This window comes from Tyto alba, unplaced genomic scaffold, assembly GCF_018691265.1.
Source record: "Tyto alba isolate M040663 unplaced genomic scaffold, T.alba_DEE_v4.0 Super-Scaffold_9, whole genome shotgun sequence".
NCBI lineage: Eukaryota > Metazoa > Chordata > Aves > Strigiformes > Tytonidae > Tyto > Tyto alba.
Window position 1 is genome coordinate 31,436,618 of NW_024881330.1, and position 27,160 is coordinate 31,463,777.

Here is a 27,160-nt window from a genome sequence, read left to right on the forward strand (position 1 = left end):
GCACAGGAAAAAAGGTAGGAACAGATTACTTTGTAGTGCTGAATTCACAGTATCGTTTTTCCAAAGGAAAATAGCACTATTTGAAGAAGGGTTTTAAATGGCTGATGAGAGATAGGAAATTTAAGAGGAGGGAAGAGAAGTGCAGTTGAAAAATGTTTGGAGTGACAGTGTAAACTTCAGGGAGGAAGGGAATTAGATAAAAGAATCTGTAAGAGTGGGAATAATAATGTGAAGGGGAACAGACTGTGCTAGTGCAATCTTTTGGCCTAGGTTTTCAAAAGAATTCAGAATATGATCTGCAATCTCTGTCTTTCTTTGGGAGGGGGAATGGGAGTTTTTCCATTTACAGTAAAGTGGAGTAATAATGTCATTGCCCCAGCTGTTAAAATACTTTAAAATCTACTTCAAACTGGTTGTTTATTTCAGTGTTAAAGTATAGACCATTGTGGCCAGAAGTAAGAAAGAAACTGGAATCAATCCCAAAAAGTGGAGTGAAAGCATAATTTATGCCTCCCTGAGAGGGGATGGGATCACTGGTCCAGCCTGTCTCATTCTCACTCAGTTCACTAAGAGACTAGTTTTTAGGAAGCCTCTTTGGATATAGCTGTAAATGAACAAATCTCAAGGTTCAAATCTGCAAGGAGAACTTGGAAGCCTTCATCAAAGCCGGGGTTAAATAGGAAGCATATTTTGAGTCCGAAAGTGCTACCCAAGGGTGGCTTTGCAAAGCACGTGAGGACGGTGGCATCCCAAGCATCTCTGGCACACACTTGAGAACTGACTTCTGTAAGGCAGTGTTTCTGCAGAAAGTGGATGGGCTACATGGGAGCTCCCCTGCCTACAGCTGCTTCAGAAGCCACTTTTTCATTGTGGTACAGAGTAATCTGTGATTTTTGCCTACTTAGTCATTTCTACGTAACAGTGTCTTTGAATTCATATCTATGTATCACCTATTCCAGATGAACAGCAATAACTTTCAGCATCAGGTAAATCTGCCTGTGAGGTTAATTTATACTTGCGCTGTCATAGACTGTCAGTAGCTTTAGACAATCTGCTATCATCAGACTCACTTGGTTTCTTAGTTCTGCTCTTGTGGCACAGCCAATTGCATTTCAGGGTACGTCAACTAAGGAGAGTGTGCTCTAGTAATATTTTACATTTACACAGCACCTCTCATCCCAGAGTACTTTATAAATCATGTGTATTCAACACCACTGACCTTTTGCCGTCCCTTGAGAGCAGGAGAGCATCCGTTTTACAAAAGCAATACAAACCATAGGAATTTTTTTCTATAATACTGGGGGGAACCCATTTATTACAGAATGAATTGTATGTTCCCTAAGCTACAGCTTCAGTTTTTAAAGACCTTTATTGAAAATTTCCTCAGGATAAGGTGCATGATCCTACATTTGTGTATACCATAAACAAAGAGCTAATCCATCTTTCCAAGACTGGACCCCTGGAAACATTTCACTCTTCCCTCTAAATGAACATAAAAGTATCACTACCTCTATACCTTGGCTGTCATTTTATCTGTAAATTGTTACCTCTTCCTGCAGAATCTGCCCAAAATCCTATAGTCTGCATACCTCTTCAGTTGCTGAGGATCTTCCCATCTCAGTGTGAGAGGTATAGCATACCAGATACATCAGAAAACCTATTTAATTGCTTTTGAGGGATTAAAAGTTAACTGATCTGCCAGTGTATCAAGCTGAAGAAATTCAGTGTGGCTATGCAATGGGCCAGTATATGCAGAGGAGAGATGTGCAAGGCCAAAAGAACAAAGAGGAAGACAATGGCAACGAATTAATCTTCCTGGCATTCACTGCCCCTTCCTGTAAACATTAAGAGGATGATCCGAAGCCTGCTGAGATCATTTAGTGTCCGTCCCTGAAGCACTGGGGCAGTGGGGAGTGGCAGTGGCTGGGGAGGGAGCGTGCGAGGTCCTTTGTGTGCCAGGGCATCCTTCTCGTGATGTGCAAAGGCTCAGCTTACGTGTGGGACTACCTCAGTGGGGACAGATTCCCTCTGTTTACTTTAGGAACAAACTCCAGGGGAGCTGCTTTCATTGGTTTTAAAGAAGAAGATAGGTATGCAGCCTGTTCTAGTACACTATTTGCCAAACCAGCTGTTCTGGGGGGGGCTAATTTGGGGCTTATTTAATATGTTGTTTTAAAGAGGACAGCAACATTTCTATTTCAGTTGTTCAATTCAGCAAATGGATTACAACACTGCATTTAACTGTGAATGTCATGGATGGTAACTCAGTTAATAGTAGATTAAAAGAATCTTTAGGTTTTCAGTGTATTGTTTTGCCATTTATCTCTCTTTGTAGCTTGTCTGGGTTTAATGTAGTTTATTCCATTTAGAAGCATTACTGAGACAAACCCCATTAAAGCAGGCATTATAGTCCTTGTTTTGATTAGCACTCAAGGCCACTAGATAATGATGCTTAAAAAAAAATCTTGTATTTCTGTCATGGTCATTAGCACTGTGATCACCACCGACATTCCTACGACAGTCTAAGTATTTTGGCTTTTTTTGTTCCTCTTTAAATCCCAGAGCTGGTTGTGAATGCCTTTAATACTGTTTGTGACATTTGTACTGTAAAATTTATCTCAAAAACAACAGTTCTTGCTCTTTCAGTGATCATACTGGAAAGAAATTCTATTGTCATATGTAAGACTTGTGGTCAAAACCTATCATTACTAGATAACATTTTGCAAAGCTATTTTACTGGGGGATTTTTCTTTCATTTTTTTTCATGGTGAGGCTTCCTACACATTCAGGTACGTGCATGTTCTTCTCAAGCAGCACCCTGACCAGAGAATGACATTTGCATCACGCCTACAAAAACAGCGACCAGTATAGGACCATTTCAGTCCCAGACTGATATGGGCAATTAAAATAATTTCCTCACATCATGTTTAAACCAGTGACATGTAATTCCAGGACAAAGCCTCTCAGCACCTCTTTCCAACACTTGTCTGCACTCAGAGGATGAGCAGCCGCTATTACATGCTAATGTCTTTTGAGGGTGAATGGCCATTTTAGGACTTGTTATTAACTCTGTGCAAATGGGTGCATTTTCTATCCTAGTGTACAGAGTTGACCTCACATGCTGTTCCTTTTACAAGTTTTAGTTTTGTTAACCAAAAAGAAAAAATGAGAAAAATTATGAGTTCAGTGAGTTGGACTTGGCATCTTGAAGGATGGAGAATGTCCATCTGTAAATACACGCTCCAGCCGTAGGGACCAGAGCCCTCACCTTACAGGCATGTGAAGTTGCAGGGCCCTAAGGGCAAAAGGCTAGCCAGGACAATTAACATTTCTAATAACAGCCAACTCATTTTACCAGCGTTGCTGTGTTTTACCTACCACAGATGAACACTGGTATACCTGAAAATAGACACTCACTCCAGTCTTCGCCCTTTATTCTTACAGACCAAAGTCACCCTGTGTTTTCACTAGCTTCCCAGCTCCAGGTGCAAGAGCCCAGCAGTTTTCTGAGGTCCTCTGAGCTGCTCATCAAAGCCTCAGAGCAGGCTGAACACTTGTTTTCATGAACATATTTATATAGAGAGATAAAAATTGCAGCTTTTTTTTCGCTCTCTTCCCCCTGAAGAGGAAAAAAAAACGTGTGCACAATAAAATAATACAACAGATGGAGCTTTATCATAGACTGTCTTTGGCTTAAGACTCTGCCATATTACTTCCAACAGTGTGTTTGTGGTTGTGGCCATGATCCCCCAGCCCCTGCTCCAGGGTGTAGGGTGATGAATGGCCAGGAGTGACAAATTTATAAAATATTAATTTTTTTTTGACTGTTTCATGATTCTCCAAACCTTCTGAGACCTTTTTGCCATCTTATTGTATTGCAGCCCAAGCCACCTAATCTGTACTCCTTTGGTTTGGGCGTTTTTTGATTAATTTTGCTCACTAGAGCATCCAGTTCTGCTCTATTCCTACTGTTTGTTTTGTCTAACCTTGCTCAGAGTAGATAACTAACGCGGTAGTTAAAATACCGTCATGTTACCAGGGAAGGAAACCTGCTTGTCTCAGAAGCAGTTACACATGAACCAGGCTGAAGAATAAGTGAATTCAGTATTCAGCCAGTCACCACACTAACTCAATTTTTCCTGTTATTATTTTTACTTAGATAATTGCTGCAGTTAAATGAAAAGGCATCTTGCAATTAAAAACCAACCAACCAACCAACCAACCAACCAAAACCAGAAAAGAAACAGATCTCTGCAAGATTTTACCTTAATAAAATCCATTTTTAAAATATGTAAATCCTCACTTGTGAATTCCTGATAAATGCAGAATAAATTCCCACAGTTCATGATTTCTCCTTATTTATTTAATTTATATGCCATTATAACTGTAAATGAGGCTTTACAAAACCACAGGGTCACAATCTTTGCCCTAAAGAGATTGTAGCTGAAATTAGACACAACATATAACCAATGTTTTCAATAGACAAGCCAGGATTACACTAAATAGAAATGGTTCATATTGTATATATTGTATGCATTGTAACTTTGTGATAATACATTTATTTGGAAAAGACCTGTTTGTCACTCCCGAATGTGGTGATTAATAAAAAAGCTCTGAAATAAACCATCATTAGTGTTTGCTGGTTTAAACCAGAAAACCTGAGACACTAATGACTAATCATTGCTTTCCTAAGGACAATTTAATTGGAGAGCTGGATTTAATGGAGGATACATCCAGTAGTGCATTTGACTTTCTAGATGCTATGGCCTCCAAGGCTCTTCACTCTGTTTTTAGATCCCTCTTCTAGACTAATGATAGTTCTTGCCTTATGTTTTATTACATGATGAAGGTAGAACCTCTTGGAGGCTCCAATGGGACTTCCACACTTTCTTCACCCTTCATTATGGGTGCACGGTGGATAATAAGATTTCTCTGAATTTTAAGTAATGGAGTCTTACTCCATACATGTAGAGCTCTTTTTCTACTATTTAGTTACAAGCACCTGTGTAATATTTTCTTTCTGGGAATAAGCCATAATTGTGCAGTAAATCATTGTTGGAGTGTTCTTCAGCAGAAGAGGCTGCCATCCTCATGTAAATACTGCATGTACTTGTATCAAATCCTTGGACTTTGTTTTGGCATTTGAATATCTAGACCTGTTATTTAACGAGACTTTGGATAACGAACTGAGGTTTGGCCACTATTTCCAGAGCTCTGCTAACACAGAGCTCATCTCATCCCCTCTCCAGAAGAGGGGAGCAAGTAACACATTGGTGGTGGAAGCAACGTCGGCTCAGCAAGGGGCGTGGGACTGGAAACCTCACCTTCTGAGCCCCTTCAGCAAGCAAGGGTTGGGGATTTTTTCCCCAGCAATTTGCTCAGATGCAAGAAGGGGTTATTGTACCTGCTCACCTACCCCACAGGATTCTGGTGTGGCTAATTAGTCAATATTTGCACAGCTGTGTGAAAACACTTTAGAAGTGCCAATTATGAATTATAATTATCTTCTGAAGATGATTGGGAGTCCATGTTTGCATGTTGATTCAGGCCACGGGAGTAAGCCTTTCAAATAACGTCTCTTATTTAAATGCCTTACCTCTTCCTTATCTCTTGTTGTGTGTTTTTTTAAGGATGATGAGAAACATTAGTTTACCCTCAGGAAAGACCAGGTCTGACTGTTTTTAATAATGAGTTATGTACTTAGTCACAGTAGGTAAATTTACAAACCAAGCAGGACACACTCAGAGATCGATTCTGTCTGTTCAGCAGATGGTTTTACACAATAGGCATCAGGACGAGCCTGCTGAGACTTTAAAACAAATACTTCTAAGTAACATTGCCATAAGCCTGTTAATACAGTGGCAATTCCTGTTTTAAACTCTGCAGAGCTCCTACTTTATTTATATCCCATCTATTTGCTGAAGTATAATAGATTTACTCTGTGAAGAGACTCAATCTCAGCAGATTTACACTGAAGGCTGACATTTTAGTTTCAGCTTTCACAAAATAGTAACTAATGCTGAGCATTAGCTGCAGGACACTGAGCTATTTTTCATAGAAGAATACCAGTGTTAAAGACAAAGAAAGAATAGCCTGCAAAAGAAGTCTATGACTTGACTTACAGTTTTTGAAATGCCTGGAAACTTTCTGTTGCAGCAAGAATGCTTTTGTATTTTTCTTAAGGTGTCTGCGTGTTCTTGTAACTTTCTAAATGTTGATGGTCTCTTTAATTGGATAATAAAAGGCTTTATTATTTATTCTACTTTCATGTAAATTAGTTGGGCAAATAGTTGCCTCTAATGCAGATTTAATATTTTAGCATGTAGATGTGTATATTAATGTTGCATTAAATGAAAAGATAGCTCAAGTTTCACGTAATCCCACAGCGAGGACACTGTTCTGCCTGCAGTTATTATACGAGAGCAAATGGGAACAGAATTGGACCAGAAGTTCCCTGCATACCTATCTCTTTGCAGTAACATAAAATTTTAATGGGGAAAAATTACAGGGAAATTAACACTTTGTTTAAAAATGCTCATGAAGGGAGAAGAACTTTATTATTTTTCCCCTGAATATGGGTCTTTCAGAGGTTGTTTGCTAATCTTATGCTTACACTTGCATTCTGTAGCTGCATAGAGATGTTTAATGCGATGCTGATATGAGGCCCCACATTGATTCTCTAGTAGAGGGGTCTTAAATATTCATATGATGACCAGATTCATGTGGTTTTATTTGCTTGTTTTCTTCTCTACCCAGAGTCCTAAGCATCATCACATAATTAAACACTATAGGGTCTGTGGTAGTGAACATTTCTGAAAATCTGGACATTCATTTTTTTTTGTCCTGCCAGCTGGCAGGAGTGTGATGCTCTGGCATTGTTCTGCCTGGAGAAGAGTGTTCTGATATTAGACTAAAATGTTTCATCCCTGCATAAATCCTTAAGGCTTTCTGAGAAGGTTGAGTGCTAAGAACATTCAGCCTTATGTAGGAAATGATTGTAGAGGAAGATGCTTTCATCTGTGTAACAAGCAAGACGTTACTGGTATGAGATTCAACTGCAAATGAAAAATCCTAAATTTAGACAAGTACCTGCAAGGCACCTTCAAGCCCGGTTATAGTCAGTGGCAACCAGAGTCTCCTACAGCTGCCCTCCTAGAAGCTGATGCCACTTGAGATGCCCTGGGACATTTCTTATAGTCCCTGATCACTATTTGAGAAGTATGAGAGTCTTCTGTAGGTCCTGTTTCATGTCGGCCAACCACATCCAGATGCAGGTTTCATCTGCCTAAAGAGAGGGCATTAAATGCTGTTTTAAATGCCACCTGCCACTCCAGAAGGGCACAAATCTCCTGCAGTTCCTGCATCAAGTTTTCCATCTCCGTGGACATATCTCCATAGACATCCAGGATGTCCTCAGGCAACTCAAGTGGTCCCAGCTGCCAGTGTTTAGGCAACTAAATGGCATCGCCGGGGGCTGGTCAGCTGCATTCCTTGTGAGGCTCCATTGCATCGTAACCCTTGGGAATGCAGGAGGCTCAGATGCATCATTCACACATAGACACACGTGGGTATCTCACACATCTCATGATGGGTGGTTGACTCCTACCCATCCTGTCACATGTGACATTTCACTGAACCTGCAGTGCCTCCTGGGACTCTGGTGGTGGGAAATGGAAAAACTAGGGAAGGGCTAAAAGGAAGAAAAGAGAGAAAACTGTAGTTGCTGCCCATGTTACTGCTCTGCTGTGCTCTGTAACTCAGCTGGTGAGACATGCTGTGGGTTTGACCTGTGGTCTCCCAACCCTCCAGCCTCATCTGCAGAGCCACAGAACAGCAATCTGGGCAATCAAGCCAAGTCAGAAAGCTGCACCAGGGAGAAATCAGTGGCCCTGAGGCTTGATCACTGGGCAGCACCCACACAGTGGAATAAGTTGGGCATCCTAAAATGGGTCAAGCGACCATCCTCTGAAACAACAGTAGGTATTCTATGGTACCTGGCTTGTTTTCTCCATCCGTTTGGGCTGGAATTTTCTATCATCATTTTGTTGCTTTGCCTTTGCTTCACCTGTGTTTGCCAGCAGTGCTGTCTTTGCCTGTTAGCAGTTGTGTACCATCTGCTGTGCTTTTTCTTTTTTTGGCAGTTTCCGTGCAGATTTTACTTACTTTTTTTTTTTCCAAAACCTTTTTGGTGCACATCAGCATTTTATCTGTTTACATGCACTAGTGAATGATAGGAGCCATGGTCTATTTGGGTCAGTGCATGCCTGTGTGTAACCATTCCAAAATGAGGGATTTTTTTGAGAATAAATTCTCCTTCACCAATCTGGTTCTCATTTTTGCCCACATAATATCTGTTAGCTCCCTTCTGCTATTTTTCGACTTTTGAAACTGGGTTTCAAGAGTGATGAGTCTTTCTGTTGTTTTTGCTTTCTTCTAGCCAAACTCAAGTCTTATATTTCTCCTGTTAGTTGAATAACTCATGGGAATACATAGCAAAGAAAGTAGTTTAGCAGCTGCCCCAAAATAAGGTCTACAGTCATGTGTAACAAGTCAGCTGAAAATTTGAAAAGGATTCTTTTACAGGATGGCATGGTTGTTTTTCTGAAAGTATCACATCAGTTTGATATTACGTCCAAGTAAATGCAGAGCTGGATTACCTTTGCTCTTCAGGCAGTTAGCTAGCTGTTCATTGTAGTCAAAAAAATCTTTCAACAAAAAGAAAAATTAATTTACTATTTCTGCTATCAAATTAACCTGTGTTTCAGTTTTCAATAACTAATGGTCACCCTCTTGATTTGTGAATGGTTTCTTTGAAAACTGTCCCATTAAACTGTTGCCTTCTGCAGAATCTGATTGCTTTACAGTAAAACTGTCTCCCTAAGCAATGGAAAAGGATAAAAAGAGGTTTGTTCATGATATAGTGTTAGGTTATCCTTTAAAATGAGCCACGTTCAGGAGGGTATTACAGCAAGCCTGAGCATGGCAAGTTTCTCAAAGAATAAAGATAAAGCAGATGAAATCCAGACTGCTTGGTGATGGAAAATAAGACCTGAACAGAACATTTTAACAGTGATGTAATGGTAAATTGTAAAACGTAACTAGCTGTTGAAATTGCTGGAGGAACAGGGGGGGTATATTGTAGCTGTATACGTTCTTGAGCTGACATCTCATCACATATATGTTTGTGTCTTCTATGTTACTTAATGTTATTTATCACATTTTAGGTAACCAGTCCTATTATTTCATTCCTATCATTTCATTCTCTTTCTGAGAGAGTGTTTTCATGTATTTCTTCTCATTGGACCTTTGTATTTCTAACACGTCCTGCCTTTTCTCGCCACTCAGGCATCCTAATATTAATAGGCCATAACCAAACTAATCAATAGATGTTGATATCAGTACTGGTAATTTTATAATGAGTTTGTGTGAGTATGTTTGATTGGTATATTATTACAGAAAAGTAATTCAAGGGGGAAAAAAGTGCTAAAACAAAAATGTTGCCCTGGGTGAGAAATACTCAGCTAGTGGCAAGGGTGGCAGTGCCCTGGTAGAAGGACCAAGCCTTGAGATGGGTGGAGAACTGGTGGCAGGTCATGGAGCCATGCGGCAGAGGTGAGCTGTGGCAGCACCGGCGTGGCCTCCAGAAAGGCAGAGAAGGCAGCTGTGGAAGGAGGAAAGAGTCTTTGTAGGTGGCAGAGGGTGGGTGAAGGTACCAGAGGAGTCAGTGACAGAGGTGGAGGCTTCTTGGTCATGCAGGGGTGGAGGCAGTAGCTGCCTTTGTGGTGTGTGTGCACGTGGATGTGGGCTGAGGCTTCTGGTGCACGTGTATGTGTGTGTGTCTGTGTGTGCATGCTGTGGTCAACATCTGCTCAGCTGAAAGACTCTTCTTGGCTGCTGTGTGAATGAGACATGCTTACTACTGACCTATTGTACAAAGGTTTCAAGCTTGCTGTCTGCTCTTCCCCTCATACATCACCTGTGTAAGACTGTTCTTTTTCTTACCTGGTATGTTCTGACTGTCTCTCTTGTCCCTGGAGAGCAGTTATCCTGTATCCAGTATTGGTTTTCATCAAATTCCAATCTTACTCTTCTCCTTCAAAACCTTAACAGGACCAAGGTCTGTAGGGAGAAAGTAATGATTTGGGTCAGCACAAAACTGAAAGCTGGAATAAGAAGAGCCAGGCTGGTTATTGATTGTGTGAAGTGATGTGATGCTCTGCTTGTCCTGCCTACCAGCAATTGCATCTCTGTCATCATGCTTTGGCAGCTCTTAACTCAAAGTAGTAGCAAAGCTTCTTGCAGCAGGCATGATGTATTTATCCTTCTCCCTGCAGTGCTATCCATATTGTAGTGCTTCCTGCTAAAATAGTGCCAATGATAGTAACATGGGAAAGCACAGAGGCAGCGGAAGTCTCGCAGCATTAGTGATGCTTAAATTGTAGAAAAACTGATACCAACAGGCATCAAAAAGAACAGACTGGAGGAAGAGGAAAAAAGGGGGGTTTTTAAGTCATTTGTTATTCAACAAATTCAAGTTTAAAAGCTACAGGCTAAATTCTGTCTTCTGACTCTTGCTTAGGTGCAAGAGGGGTGTATTTTTATTAGGGATCATGATTTATTCATGTTGAGGAAATGTGCTGTTTATACCAAGTTCAGATTGCAAAACGATAGTAGATGACATTCAGGCTGGAGATTTCCCTTGAAACAACATGAGAAAGTATTTATTTTCTGAAGTCCATTTCCCTTCACAGATAGTTTCCTACCATTAAATATCCAGCAGTCAGGAGAAAGAGCCCAAAACTGTGACAGGCAACTGCATATCTTGGATATGTAAATGCATATCTTTATGGATTTATTCATACATAGCTTTATGGAGGGTTTATTTTCCACAGAGTATGAACGAAACATCTCAATTAAATCAAGAAGGGGAAGACCTGGTTTTCATTAGCTGTGAAGTTGTTCAGAATTACATTAGTTGCAGTTCATTAGATCTTATAATGATATTTTCTGTGTGTCATGATGAGGGAGTGAGGGGTTTGGGTGTGTGTGTGGGGAACCCGGCTCATAGATCATTCCCACAGGACCTCTCATTAGCTTCTACTGCCTCAGTCCATCAGGATCAAGACCTGAGATTTGTATTTCCCTCTCCACAGCGGGAGAGCAGGCAGATACAATGTACCACGTGCCAGGATGTTAGTGTGGGGGGCAAGAAACAGTTGGATTTATTTTGTCTCATTACCCCACTTTGCTCCAACTATCAGGTGGGGCAACACCAGTGCCTCAGGGGGTAGATGAAGCTGCAGGATAGGCTGGACTGTACCAAGCAAGAGGTGTTTTCATTTGCCCCTGCTCTGCTCCCAATTGAAAGTGCAAAATTACATGATAATGCTAGTCTTGGAGGGAGATTGCAATGAAATGGTGCAACATTATGGTCATGAAAAGACCTGGTCTATCAGTGCAGCTCCCACTGCACAAAGGCTTAGCTGTGTTTTCCATTCTGTTGTGTCAACTAAGAACGTCAACTCAAAGGAGTGCATCTGAAGACAAGAATTCGAACCATGTCTGTTGTATATCGCCTTTCCCAGAGGGTCACCACCCATTAACATCCCCTGCTTTTGTCTGTGACTTATATCCTCTCCTAATTCTAGCTGTCTGAAAGTTCACTGATCAATAAGAGAAGACTATGTATGTCCAGCTTTGAAGTTCATACCTAATCTCTTCTACCTTTGAAGGTACCCCTCTCTCCACAGGCAGAACTTAGTCTTCACTGACCAGGCAAGCATACAGGCAGCCAGTTTAGATTATTTTTAGATGACTGAAGCTGAGGCAGCATCTCCCCTCAAGAACCACATGGCTGTGTTTCCAACTTGAAGGGGAAAAGGAAGGTCACGTAGATGTGGCACTGCCAGGGGACACCAGGTACCTGGTATCGGTTCTTATCTCTGCTGAATAGTTCCTCAAAAATCGGCAAATTCTTCTCTGTCTTGGACATTTGTTTCATGAAAAAGAAGTTATTTACGCAGAGATTCTCTCACATGCTGCCTCAGTCTTACCTAGATAAAATGTAAACTCTTCAGGACAGGGACTATCTCTAGCGATGAAGACTGCTCTACATATATGCATCAAATATTTAAGAAAAGTTGACATTTCTAATGCTAAAAAGTTAACAGTCACTTTACTGAATCAATTGGAGTGAGTAACGAGAAATCTGAGCTTGAAATAGCTCTTCATCTTTACAAAGTATATCACGAGATGAACACTTTTTTCTTATAATTGGTCTGTTGCTAAGTTAAATGACTGACTGCTGCCTCTCTTGCTGTAGAATATTACACAGCTCAGTTCTCACTGATTCCTTTTGCTTCAAGATTATTTAATCTTAAATATAAAAGGTCCTTCTGATGTAATTTATGCTCTACCTCCAAGGACCACCACTTAGCTTCCCTGGAACACTCCTGTCTTCAAGAGTTTTGTATCTGTAGATGATATACTAGTGTTGACACTGAGTAATCTGGGCTTTTTATATTTAAAATTCTTTTGATGAGGTTTTTCAGAATTGGAATGATTTTGGTGTGCTTCATTTTGGGCATCTCAATACACATTAAAAGACTGTAACATCCTGACAGTTGGATACAAGGCATTTTTCAAATGTCTCAGTTTAGGTAGAGTTAATCTCACTGCAAGTACTAAAATTTTAGCAATCTAAAAGTTAACTATCAGTGGAAGTCATTTAGTCTTCTCCTGTGATGAGAACAGAAATGAGAACAGAGGTGAGATCTCTCAGGTGGGATCCCATAGATAGCATCTGGGTGAACAGATGCTTGTTTTTTGAGATGTAAACATACAGAAGTTGAATCCAGCTCTACGTAGGAGTCTTGTTTTTTTTTCTAAAAAAACCTTCTTCCTCAGCAGCATTTCATTGGGGATAATCAGAGCATTGTGTTTTGCTGCTGCATATTTTGCAATCTTCTGTATTTTTATAAGTTCATGGTCCTTTGGAAATTGGAAGTAGCCTCTGGAAAAGTACTATCAATCTGTTGTGTTTCATGGGCCTGATTCAAACACCAGTTTGAAAACAAGTATAGTTGCCGTGGATTTTAGAGGTCTTTTAGACCAGATGACAGAGGCAATCTCTGTGTGCACCCACTTCCCCGGTTTGGGGGAATTTCTGTTTCCATTATTATTGCATGAGTTTGCAAAAAGGTTGCTCAAAATGTTGTTGCACTGCAAAGACTGAAAGGGGACTTGGCATGGTAGAATTATATCAACAGCAAAGCGCAGTTATAAACAGGCTGTGTTTAATATGAAATAGCATCTAGTTCCAGGAACAGCAAAGCTATCAGGAGTAGTTGTGTCAGAGCTGGAAAACACTTCACAAAGACAGCTTTCATTTCTATATGCTCTAAAGTATGCAGTAATCATGGTCTAATTACCTCACTGCAGCCAGAAAGCAATATGGGATATTGTGGGGGTGTGGGAAAGAGAATAATATGCTACGATTAAGCTGTAATCTTTGGCATGGTCACTCATCAGATAAAGCTTTTCTGCTGTCGCATTCAAGACAGTCATTATTTGGCTGCTAAAGCCTGGGGAAAATATGTGGTGGTGTTCCTAGGAGCTGTTTCACAGAGGCTTCATTATCGGGTTCTTCCTCAGCAGCTGGCCAAGCCCAGCCGGTGCTCTGCGTTTGCAAGCTGCGCCCCGCGCTCTGCTCTTCCCTGCTTGTGCTAGGAGGTTTTGTACTGCTGGTGGTGAAATGGGGGCAGTGTTACTGCTCACCATGGAATGGATTTGTGAGCTTTCAGTTATTAGTTTGAAAAACTGTTTGCTCAGGACCTGATGGAAGATACCTTTGGTGGAGATTTGTGAGCAGACTCTGTGAATGTGGGAAATAAATGTGCTAGCTATGTGACAAGTTAGGTACATAATTATGGACATGTATTAACCCCAAGATGCAGACTGTGTTTCACTGGGACATAATCATGTTCACATGCAATTATGCTCACTTTCCTTTGAAAGTCCAGTTTTATGGTCTGCTAAGAAAACCTCACTAGTGACGTCCCTTATTTTCTAAAAGTCTCCACCATTTTAATAGAAACTACTCCATTGCCTTGAAGCAAGCTCTTGAATTCACATCTTTAATTGTTCCTACTACTGTCTGGATTCTTCCCACTTGACAAATGTCTTTCTGAGGAGGAGAGGCAGCCTACGATGCAGACTTGTGTGGAATTGCTAAAATTCTAGTAAGAATAGAGAGGAAAGCATGGAAGGAGGTCAGGTCAACTTTGAATATGTTGATCTTGAGGTGACGTGGTCTGACAAAGCATGAATGTGTTCGATTGGAGTATGAATGCAGACTGCAGTGTAGGTCAGCATTTACTGCTGCAAAAGCCTTTTTTAGTTTTTCTGCAATGGCACAGATAGATGGTTTCAGAGAGACCTGGTTTCTCTTTAGAAGATGTTAAGACTTAGAAGGGGTTAAAAGTGACCAGTGGTTTGGGACTGTTCAGTTTTGTCTGAGATCTGGTTTTGCATTATAAAGCACACACATCCTTTGATAAGCCAGCTATGATTTCTGTAAAAGTAGATACAGTGGGGAATTAGATCAGAACCTCATTAGTCTGCTGCCTCACAAAGCAGAAACATGAACTATTTTGAAGGCTTACAGCATGCACAGTCTCTGCAAGGCTTGTCTGATGACAGCCTGCAACAGCAGCACAGTCCATGTCAGTAATTCCTTCCAGCATCAGGCTTTCAGGACCAGACCTTAATTATGTGCACATCTGGCCTCCTGCAGCAGTTCTTCACTGCTTGGAATAAGATGTGTCTGCCTTTAACTGTTCTCGTTAAATGGGTGCTGCCAAGCTGAACAGCTCAAAACACAACTGCATCAGTAGAGATTCAGTCTGTTGTAGGAAAGGACTTGTCCTGATTTAGTGCACAGGAACCCCGAAAGTGAACTGCAGTAGGTACTGCATGACAAAGTTGATCTTGTTCTTAAGGTATCTGTGGTTCAGTACTGGATCTACATATAAACAGCTGGAAGCCAAAACAAGGCAACGCAGATGCAGAAACAGTAACATAAATTGGTCTTACAACTTTTTTACGGTGCATTTGGAGAAACTTCTCAGTCTTGATTCTGGTGGCACTGTGGTGTTAGGAGAGGTTCTGCCAAGCAGGATCTCAGTCCAGACAGCAGTCTCGTTACCTGTTGTCTCCAGAAGCAATTGCTCTTATGCATCTAGCACCCATTTAAAGCAGGGATAATGTTTGTGGATTCAGGCTGTTCCATGGCATCATCTATGATAATATAGCAATGCCTGAGAATTATCTGAATTTTCTCTTTTTGACAAAATGTCAGCATCTTTGTAGTTATTAAGTACTCATACATGCTTATTGCTATTTTGATATCTTGATACAGTTTTGTCAACTGTAGCAGGGGTATTTGCCCCAGGCAGCAAACAGAAGTGTGAACTGGGAGAGAGACAGGAGCTGGGAGCTGGTGAGAGGAGCAGGAGTGGGTAGAAAGCTGGTCACGTCCCGTGGTTGAAGAGTACTGGGAGAAGGAGCTCTGGCACAAAGGGTTTGAGGTCAAAAGGACCCACTGTTTTCAGATTCTCAGTCTGAGATACAAAGGATCCAGTTTTACCAGGTTAGAACAGCCTGAAGCATAATTTTGGCTTCAGTAAAATGTTTTTTTCCCCAACTAATCCCAAGCACATCTCAGGAGTTAGCTCTGGTCAGGGACCACTCCTGGAAGACAATTTGGATACAACTATCATGCTGTGGAGCATAAGAAAGTTTAACAGTATGGGCTTGGGCTGTACCATGCCAACAGGCTGCAGTACACAATAGTTATCCCCAACATGTTTAATTTACTGCTATGGATATAACCTTAATGTTTAGAGCACAACTTTTATTAACTTCTGCAGGCTGGCTCCAAACCAGGACCTGCAGTAGGAGATACCTGTGAAAAGTTTGCCCCAGGTACTTTGCCTACACAAGGACAAATGTAGCCCTGATGGTGTAACAAAATTTGGGTGTAAAGCCATATCAGGTTATGCTGTAAGGAATCCACCAGCTCTGGCAAGCTACAGAAAGGAGACAATCAGGAGCTGCCTTCAGACCCTCTGGCATTAAAACATGGTGAGGCCACATGGTGGGAAAGGTCACAAAATAGTTTCAATTTAAAATCAAGAGGTTTAGAGAAAGTCTATTTGGGTGAAGGAAGGGTGCTTTAAGTTCATTTTAACCCATTTCACCATAGTGCAATACTTAAGCTCATGCCAGGAGCACAAATGTCATTTCCCAACCAGCCGCATGGTGTTTCCATGGATGCAGAGAACAGTCCTGACATGGAAACAGTTCTGGATTGAGTAAAGCGCATCTGCCATGTCCTCCCTCTTCTCTAAATCAAGTGTGTAGTTTGGTGTGAACTCTTGATTAGCGCAGGAGTTGTGGTAATGGACTGCCTTCCTTCAGGAGTTTTCTTTAGGGTGACCGGAGGTTGTCATGTACAAGGGACATGCTCAGTCTTTGGGTACTTGGAGATACACTGCACCCGCTGATGCGTGAGCTGGGTCTGAACTTGCAGAGGGAGTTTTCTGGAGAGGGAGTAAGGTAACAGGACCTCATTAGGTCTCCTGTAGGACTCTAGCCTCATAAAGTCTGCTTTCAGTATTTGGGGGTTGGAACTAGATGGTCTTTAAGATCCCTTCCAAACCAAACCATTCTCTGATTTGGAGGAACAGAAGATAAAAGGATCAGCATCCACAGATGCTACTTGCACCTGCAGACTGTTTCTGCCGCTGCCTGTTTGTTGTAGCCCAAGTTTCTGTTCCATTTTTGTGTTTGAATGACAGTGTTTGCAGCTGGGTGTAGATGACAGGACATTAGTTTCATATTTGTCAGCTCCTGTCTTAGTTCATGGTTCCACATATCTTGTCCTTCACCGTTTTCTGACTTAACGCAGGTCCCTCAGGGATTTCTACCAGACCAATAAAAATCTCCTTTAAAAATGATGACCTTCTTCCCCACTCTCCCCTCTCCCTCTAAGTTTTGAACTGTGGGGGTGGGGGGGATCTTCCAAACCTGGTGATCTGATGGATCTGCTTTGCAGTTTAGCAGCAGATAACTGAAAGCACTGGGAACAGGAGGAGTGGGAGGGAGAAGAGGGCAGTAGGAGACGGAGCAGTCCAAGGAGGAGCCCTGTAACCGAAGCTCAGCACAGAGGCGAGCACGTGAAGCTCCTGTGAAGTGCCCGGGTTAGCCGAATCCAGCCTGACAGCCCAGGACAGGGAGTCGCGATCCTGCAGCCCTCCCCGAATCTCTCCTGTCCTGTCGTATTTGGCTTCTCACATTCAAAGTCACTCAGTTGTCAAAACAATTTCTCCCCTTGCCTATGCTCCCTCTATAATTCATTAAGAAAAGCAGAGGGGTGAAGCCATCGGCTTTTCCCACTCTTTCCCCTCTGGAAAGCGTGGGCTGAGTGTGGTTTGCAGCAGGACATGAAACGAATGGTTATAAACCCAGAAGCCAAGGGGAGGGCGGTGGGAGGAGGACACGCTGCCATCTCTTGCTGGGCCTCCCAGGCATGGCGTCTGCCTCCCACAAAGCGCGTCCCCAGTGCGTTTCGCCGTACGCTTGGGTGGGTCTTTGCTCAGAAAACCCAGGTGAGATCCTGGTCCCAAAGCACGCTGGAATCTGTCCATTCCCAGGCTTCCGAGGAGTTCAGATCTCAGTCCAAGCTTTTCCTGATTAGTTGAAATTGTCACTCCACGTGGTCCCTAAAATTGCACCCTGTATCTTACACACAAAACTGCTTCAACCTAGATACAGTTTTTTATCCTTCAGTTTGGCAGCAAATGTGCACTTGCATGTCCTGCACTCCCATCATCACCAACTCGGGCTGAACTGCCTCAGCTCTGCTTTATTCCCGCAACAGCTGTAAGGAAAAATAAGACATTATTCACCATGAAAGTGCAGGTCATGAAATGAAATATCCTTCTTTTTGAAATTGTAAATGTAATTGCGCATTTAAGTACCATTTGGAGGAGATGGCTGTGGGTATTATTTGCCATATAGGTTCCACTAATGGCAAATATTGATGTCTAAAAAGCAAGAGAAGGTTGCCACAAGAAGGAGAAATTTTATTCACTATAGTGTAAGGATTGGTTTTCTGAACTGATAATGGCTTTGATAGGTGAACACGAACTGTGGCTTGCATTTTTCCTTAGATGAAATAACCATTTTTCTTATTCAGGTATTCCAGGCCTCTCTCTATTACTCATTTGTATAGTTTGGCATCACCAGCAACTTATGTGGAGATTTCTGTGGAAAGGGTACAACAAAGAAATCTTTATTTTAAACAGATCATCACTTACCAAAAAATAAATAATATAAATAGATAAATAAATAAATAAATAAATAAATAAAACCCAGCAGTTCTTGGTTGACTGTTGACCCAACAGAATTGACTGTTATTCTGTCTCAGCGGTGTCTCTCTGCAAGGTTAAACTATGCAAGTCTGGAACTCTTCCAGGGGTGGAGGTAAGACATTTTTTAAGCCCATCAAATGAAAGACCCAGTGCCAGCTCCATCTTTACCAGCAAGGTTTGCATTCAGCTCTGAATAACCCTGGCAAGAGCCACAAAACCCCGTCCCCGAATGGAGAGATTCACCAGAGGGCAGCACAATATCACTTTTCATTGTAAAAGCAGGAGTTAACCATCTCAGCTAAGAGCTCTTTGAAATTAGCTGCGTGTTGTTCTATAGTTATGATTGCAAATAAATTTCTCTTTAAAGCTACCCTCTGAAGCAGCTACGAAGTCCATTCTCTTAGGCATACATTAACATTTTAGTGTCCAGGCATTCACTAAGCGGAAGCAGAGGGAGTCTAGGCAGTTGTATTTTCCGTGTATCTCTCTGCCAGGTTTCTGTCCAGGGCTGGTCAGGGCAGCTGAAGGGTACTTGTCCAGCTTCAAGTATTTCAGCAGCTCTCCTGTGTAAAAGGCACCACTGCCCGAGTGAATCCTATTTCAGCCTCATTGTTTGGGAGGCATTCAAGAGTAGGAGTAAGCCCTCAGATGGCACTTTGTGAGAAGGGTTCACAGAGGGTGAATGTAGGCATGCTTTTTTTGTATTGTATTTATATTTACTTCTGGTTGTCTTGTATGCTGAGCAGATTCTAGGTCCTCTAGCACTTATGCCAAACTCTTGCTGTTCAAGTAGCTGAGAGGGGTTGCTAGTCACATCTTGCCTGCTCAGCTTCCCTCATGCAGGGCTTCATCTGTTGTCAATCTGTTCCAATTTATTACTCTATTATGCTTGCACAGGTAACTGGTGTCTTCAGCAGTTGCCTCCCCTGGTTCAAGTGCCACTGTACTTTTCCAACCTTTTCTGACCTCTTTCTTTCAACCTACAGTCAAAGCTTTGGTATCTGATTTCTTGCTCTTTTGCTGTAGATTAACTGCATCTTCTGTCCTTGGTCATTCTCTTTGCTCCATTTGGCTTGTGCCTGGTGGGATGTCTCACGTCTAGCTTCGATCTTGCACTTCACCCCTGACATTCACACGTAGGTCTCTCTCGACTCTCTCCCTCTGATCTCACTCCTTTTTAAGCTCAGTCTCAACTCCATCCGCTCTGCTCATCCCAACACTTCCTAACTCTGTACTGAAGTCTTCAAAGATGCAGCTTTTCTATGGGGCTGCTCCCCATGCATCCTTAGCTTTCCTTAGCTCAAATATTATCTTTATTTAAAGGCCAGCAGCCTTAAGAATATATGTTTAGAATAAAAGAATAACTTTTCCTACCGCATTAGCTTCTGGTACATTACTTGGTCTTCTGAGAGGAGTGTAATACTGTTCTTCAGAGCAGGTATAAAATAATGAACTTAGAAATAATTTAAATAATATATTTCAAGATAACTTTGTGTCTGCTTTAAAAAAAATAAATGTGATTCTGTTTGAAGAAAAAAGAAAAATATTTTGAAATCCCTATTCTTTTTCTTTTATTTTTCTTTGCCCAATATTTGGGGAAAGAAAAAAAAAAAAAGGTTTCTTTATCATTTGCATTCTCTTTTTATTTCTTGGGAAAACTAAGGAAGAAAACAACAAAAATGCTGAAAGAATATTTCACTCAGTTTTCATTTTTCTCACATTCATTTTCATTTCATCCTTCTCTTCCGAGGAAGGAAGAAAATTATGCAAAAGGATGAGACAAAATAAGGTAGAAGATCTCTTAAGAATATTTTTTATAAGCTTTAACAGGGCAGAAAATGTCTTAAATTTCAGAAAAAATAAAAGTTGAAAAGAAAAATACTTTATATTCAAAACACTTAACAAAGTTTTGGAGCTAGTTAAGGCAGCCAGTGCAGTGTACTTTGTAGTGTTTTCTAAATGAAGACAGTCTATCACCTCTACAGGAATCCATCCCGATGCATGGTGCTCTTGCACCTCATCAGAGAGGTCTCTGTGGGCATTACACCAGATTTTCTCTTGGCTAAATCTGATTCCGTTTCTCTTAAGGTCTCTCAATTTCACAGTGATATGACTGTGATTCAGTGTAGAAATAACCCCATTTTTTTACTTTAAAACAGGGATGAGGCAGGGCTGTATCAGATTCACATCTGCAATATACATAATTTTTACAGTGGTCTGCCATTGCTTTTAAATGTTTAATTTTTCAAGCTCTACCAAGATAACCACAGAGGCACATTCCTTGGCAGTGGTCACCCCAAAAAGCAGTTACTTTTTGGTGTCAGTAAGATATACCTGTGCTTTGGCAAGGTGTGTGACACCTACTCTTCCCATCCTGTGTATTTATGGGTTTGGAGAAGTTACAGATTATCTGGCTTTCTTACAACTTGGCCAAACTAGAAATATTTAACTACACTTTGAAGTTTGCCTTTCCAGGATCAGCAACTTCTTCCATCTTTTTTTTTTTTTGTTTCTTGCCATTTCAATGCCATTAATATCTAAAAGAAAAAAAAAAAAAGCTTTTATCCACCATGGATAAATTAGTAAGAATTGGTTCTTCTTGGAAGGTGTCCGGAAGTCTGATCCTGCATGGTAGAAACCAATGGCCCCATTTTATGTAAGAGCTACTCAGTCACAGATTTCATTTGATGTGCATGGCCTTTTTCATGAAATTAATCCTTTTTCTCATAAGATTTTAATACAAAATGGTGATGTGGGTTTTTTTATATAGATATATTAGTACCTAATTGAATTTGCTATTACAAAGTGTGTTTCTGCTGCAAAACAAACAAAAAAATGTGCATAAATAAGTCACTTATGAAAATATATGCGTAAAATTAAATGTAAGTCCTAGTGGCTTTGATAGCATTCAACCTTGGGCTACTTTTTCATTTCCAAAAGATAACTGCTCATTTCTTAGCCATTATACTCTATTTCAGCGTTTATCAATCTTGAAGTCTGGCTGAAAGCCTGTAAATAGACTTTACATAGCCTATTTCTAAATTACAGAGAAATTGATACCTCCAGCTGTGCAGAATGAAAAACTTCCTTTTAATTTTGCCATGTCAACAATGTTTTACATTAAAAATATGTATAAAATTTTATAATATATTGTATACCAAAGCTTATATATCATAAATACCATTTACATGGCATGTTTAAGATGCATTAGCTTAAAAACTTATATTAACCTTTAATAGTGTTTCTCTTTCTGCAGAAACAGAAGGTGCACGCAGCACAGATGCCAGCCTTCTCCAAGGAATAATCTCTTCATCTCCAAGTGACTTCAGCTCCTGCTCAGTACCATGGGGCCAGAAGGTGGTTTCTTAGGCAGTGGACAGGTCCACGTCATCCTGTGGGGAAGTTTGGCAGCCATGACAACACTCCTCTTCCTCACCTTCCTCATCTTCCTCTGCTCCAGCTGCAAGAGGTAAGGCTCAGGAGTTTAGCAGGCAGTAACAGTTTTTGAGTCAAATAGTGTGAGGATTGAAATAGCTTCACTAATAACTAGCTAGCAATACATACTGGGAACTTAGGTACAAGCATAAATAAATAAAGCATGGTAAAAAGCCTGTTTTCAGAGCAAACCTAAATTTGAACATTTCTGTTCATTCTAAATACTGTTTTTTTCTTTTGCTGTGAAGGAAAAGCACTGTTGTGTTTGCTAGGTGCTCTCTCCTCAGCTGAAGCCTGCAGTGCAGGCAGACACTGACTCTTAGCAGATCACACTGCTACCCTGAAACTGAGAAAATTAGGTGGGCTGAACAGGACCAAAAAGGATATAGGTAAAAAGAAACGAAAACAATTTCTATGTATTTCAGCTTTGCTTTGGCCATTCCTGAAGACTATGAATTTGATTCTGCTGTTCAAGCCAAAACGAGTAAGAATCAAATGGCTAATACTAATTAATGTCTTATACTCATACCTTATCTTTATTTTCTTCTCCATAAGAGGGTTCGATTTCACCAGTACGGGCACTTCTACTGACTTTGTTTATTCACATTTCAAGGCCCCTTCATGACACGTAAGCTGAGCCCTGCTGATTGCACAGGGGAGCTGGGCAGCCTGGAGCATTCCACGGTGACCTTCCAGCTGGGCAGACTGGGCAGACCCTTCACGATAAAGGAGGAGGACTGCTTTGGTCCGTATTTCTACATTTTGACAGCATAGCTCAATCAGCCAAGTGTACGGGGGAAAAAAACAACACTATCCATAATTCAGTACAACAGCAAAGTGTTTGTTTTGGACCCTTATGCCTATAGGAGCGTGTTCTTTCAGCTGTTCAGCATTCAGAGCATTGAGGAAGCTGTGCAGCTATAAAATACACTATATTGGCATAAGGTGTGTCTACTGTGGAAAGTTCTGTTTTTCAGCAGGATTTCTCTAATGCCCACGTTGTGAAAAACAGTCATGGGCAAGACCAGATCCCAGAAGTTGGTTGAAACCCTAAAAAGTTTAAATTGGAACTTGTAATGTCATGTGATTCAGGAGAAATGCTTTTGTAAGCTGTTAGGTGACATTTCAGTATCTTCCTATTTATCACTGTTTCCTATGATACTTGTGTAAAAATACTAGAAATATGTATTTTTTTCTGTATTTAAAAGTATAAAACCTATTTGAAAAATCCTTATAGCCCACAGACATTGCATTTAGGTACCGTGTTTTGTTTTGCAATACTCTAGTCCTTGAAACATCTCTAGAAAGGTGTTTTTAAAATAGTCAAACCACTGAGTACCTATTTGCAGTTACAGAGACACATTGTCAGAAACTATCTGATGATGCTCTTTAATAAATTCTTGTGTTGCTAGTCTGGACGCCGTATCTTTTATTTCAGGTCATTCTGTAGGGCAGGTTGTTTATGCATAAATTCAATTATGTAAAATTTCTTCCTAGCTTACTCTTCAAAAATGGCTGGGGACATGGAAAAATGAACAAAATCTACTCTTTCTAAAACATCAGAGTCAGAAAACTTCCAGAGAGGACATAAAGTATATGTAAACTTTAACCATGCTCTGCACTGGTGCAGACTTAGTTGCTCTGTTTTCTTATTTACCAGTTAGGTAGAATTTTAAGTTGCTAATGTGGGAGGTACGGTGCATTGCAGACTTCAGAAGCAGCACAGAGTTCATATCATCAATATTTTCTCTCCTTTTTACTTGCCTTTTCATCTGGGAAGACCTTGTAGTGGCTTTCCAGTACTTAAAGGGGGACTACAGGAAAGATGGGGAGGGACTATTCATCAGGGAGTGCAGTGATAAGATGAGGGGTGATGCTTTTAAACAGAAAGAGGACAGATTTAGATTAGATATAAGGGAGAAATTCTTTACTGTGAAGGTAGTGAGGCACTGGCAGAGGTTGCCCAGAGAAGCTGTGGGTGCCCCCTCCCTGGAAGGTTGGACGGGGCTTTGAGTGACCTGGTCTAGGTGGAAGATGTCCCTGCCCATGGCAGGGAGGTTGGAACAAGATGATCTTTAAGGTCCCTTCTAACCCCAAACATTCTATGATTCCATTACTGTTTCAAGCTCATGGTTTACTACAGTATTTCAGAATAAGAGCTCTATTTCCAAAATGGTAAAACCTGGAAATGCGATTCATACTTTTGAGTCCTGTGAAGTAACTGGTGAAGCAGGATTCTTTTTAAAATTAAGTTCAAGGCCTCTGCTACTATGAAATTTGTAGGCCTTCTTAAACTGCTCATGCTTATTGTTAATTATAACTAGAATCCTGCGTGGGAGAAGGCTGGATTTTGTGGTTTTTTCTACTTCTTCACAGGATAAACACCTTTTACTAGCACAGTTTAAGGTAGTCTGTCACCAAAACATTCATCTCATGTATCTCCAAACATTTAAGATATGTTTAAGTTGAGGATAATAATATTTTTATTATTATCAGTTACTCCTTACTGCAATCTTGCACTGAACAAGAAAAAGGATTGTGTGTGGTTTTTCTATGTCTTCAGAGGTGTTCATCTCTGCCCTGCCTTGATGGTGACCTTACATAGAGATCATACCAGACCCTGTAATAATTTTCAGTTATGCCATCTTCAATATTATTGTGAATCACAGTTCTGCTCCCTGCAGATGTGTAAGGTCTATTAACAACTGGAATTTGTATATTAGCATAATCTGTAGTAACAGTTCATACCTCTTTTTCATTAAGGGAAAAGAAGGCTAAACATCAGAATGGAGATCATGAAAATCTGATGAATGTGGTAAGTATTTATTTCTGGCAGCTTGTGTCTGTCTTGTGGTTAGCTTGCACTAAGCCCCTTGCAAAATATTGCAGGTTGGAAAATAGCTCAGGAGTTTGGAGATGCTTGAGCAAGGGAAACTTTAAAACTTGCAGAAGAGAAAGAGAAGGAGAACTTGTGTAGACCCTGATAATCTGCACTTTCTCAGTGTTCTTTCTGCCACCATTGTCGCTCCAGATCTCCTGCCTTTCACTGCATTTGCAGCACAACTCCACTGTACCTGTTTGTCAGCTGCTGTCTTCTCACTGGTTGAAGCCATGATTTCTATTACCACGAAAGTTGGAAGGGAAATCGCTCTGGACATACTTGCATTTATTCAGTTTTAACATTTGTAAACACAGGCACCTAAATCTTTGATTATAGTTGGCATGGTTTGACTCTCTTGCCGATAACGCGTACCTGTGAGTCAGAGCTCCCAGGATCAGAATGAAGTTCATCAGGTATCTATTTATGCAAACATCTATTCCGATCCAACGGTGATTAGATCTCGCTAATTTGCCTTGCAGCCTTCCGACAAGGAGGTGTTCAGCCACTCGATCACAAGTTCGGCTACAGAGCCCCCTCCGAGCAGCGACCAGAACGGGGCACTCAGCAATGGCGAGGGTGAGTCGCGCAGCCCCTGCGGGTGGGGTGAGCGAGCAGGTGCCACCCCCTTGCTCACAGCTCCCACCTTAGCTGCACGCTGCTGATCCCTCAGGTCTTAGGTTTCTAGCTGTCAGCTTTCCAAGCACACAGTCGGGCCATTGTCTGAATACCCTGAGTTTCCCTCTGCTCACCTCTGGAGGTCTGACGCCAGATCAGCTGCTGTATCCCAGGGCAGTGGCCGGGCAGGCAGCTTTCTGGAGGACAGTCAGTCCTCTTTGCACAGCGCATAATTCACACAAAATTTGCGATCAAGTTAAAAAAATGCGGTGAGCACATTTGCCTTCCTGGCAAGTCAGTAGCCCATCCCATGGAGATGTTGGCGTTTTAGTCTGTGTCTCTGCTTCCCTGCCAGGCTGTGCCCTGGCACAGCCCTACACCCCAGCTCCCAGTCCTCTACGCCAGCCAACACTGGGAGGGTGCTAAGGTCCTCCTCTGCGCCACCCAGCTACACCTGCAGATTGACCAGGCCGTCAGGCAAAGACTGTGATCTTCCCTAATCTTGGCCAGCTATGGAGTTGGGATGTGACCAGAAAATGCAGTTGCACCTCGGGGCTTCAATTCTGGGGGCTGCGAAAATATTTCAGGTCCCCTCCAGGGACTACAGCTTTGGGTCAGAGTCCTGTGCTGTCCGAGGTTGTCGCGTGTATTTTTGTATTTTAGAAAACAGATAACGTGAACAGGCTTCCTTTTTTTTCCCTTAGTCTTTGCTTTGCTGAATGCTTAAAATGATTCACAGTGAAGTATCACTGGAAAATATTTTACTCAGCTGCACCTAAAAATAAATGCGGTCTCAGCTCAGAGCCTCTGGGAGCCAACTGTTGTCTCCACACTAGGCACCGACACCATGGGCTGTGCTTCTCCTTTCCTACCCCCCTCATCTCACTGTGTAGCCAGAGGCTAAGCTATTCAATCCTTACCCCTCAGAGACAAGTATCCAAAGGAATTTTTAAATTTTGTTTTTGCAGCTAATCACTGCTTCCATCCATTGGCTTGCTGCGTGTGTAGGTGTGTGGCTCAGCAAAGAACTTGATGCACAAAGCCCTGCAGAAGGGAAGCATTTCTCTTTGCCACAAGTCACCACACATGCAGCTGTCAAAGCTGCTACTAAAAGGTTTGCTGTCAACCAGCAGACAGTTTTCAGACTGTCTGATACTACTCAGCTTACACTCTGCATAACAACCCTTCTGAATAACAGGAACCAATGTGCTTTCATTTCTTATTTATACTTTATGCATTCTTTTTGTTAATAGTTTTCTTTTGCTGTTTTTCCTGGCCTTTTGAGCAGAGACAGGGCTATGAGATCAAATGTTGTTTATTTTTTTCTTTACCCAACCTGCCAGCATTGTGTTTATCTATGCCAACCCCTTATATATGACAACCCCTTCTCTGTCACTACCCATCACCACAGGAGAACAGAAATGTGAGCTGTCATTACTTCTGGTTATACCCCGGGGCTGAACAGGGTGGGTGCTTGCTGGGGCCTCTGGCAGTGCTCTGCATAGCACAGAAATCCCTGAGAGCAAGCACCAGAAGGGGAAAACATGTTCCAGCTTCTGCTGGCTGGTTCCTGATGTTCCTCAGGAGGTCTGCAGCCATCCTGGGCAGTGGGACTCAGTGTGTCCTAGTCAGGATGCAATAGGACCCTTCCTTCTATTCCACTTATTACTCCCCATTTGCACGCAGGAGCCAAGTGAATGGAGAGTGATGTTTTCCTTTTCTTCTCCTCCCATCTCCCATTCAGACAGCAATTTCCATCTCACACCTCCAGATCCACCCAGAGCTTTGCTGTCAG

The 27,160-nt window shown here is 41.5% G+C and overlaps 1 protein-coding gene across 9 annotated transcripts in view; it reads left to right on the forward strand.

The window, feature by feature from the left end:
- Nucleotides 1–27,160, forward strand: part of PAG1 (phosphoprotein membrane anchor with glycosphingolipid microdomains 1) — a 107,968-nt gene that overhangs the window by 69,095 nt on the left and 11,713 nt on the right. For 8 of the 9 annotated variants that reach the window (XM_042786069.1, XM_042786073.1, XM_042786068.1 and 5 more), the window contains 3 exons: nt 21,691–21,903; nt 24,633–24,684; nt 25,230–25,326. In XM_042786069.1, coding sequence (XP_042642003.1) covers nt 21,779–21,903; nt 24,633–24,684; nt 25,230–25,326 — 274 coding nt within the window. In that variant the 5' untranslated portion in view covers nt 21,691–21,778. Of the gene's footprint in view, nt 1–21,690; nt 21,904–22,502; nt 22,615–24,632; nt 24,685–25,229; nt 25,327–27,160 lie in introns of those variants that run through there. The other variant, XM_033007921.2, reaches the window with a different exon arrangement.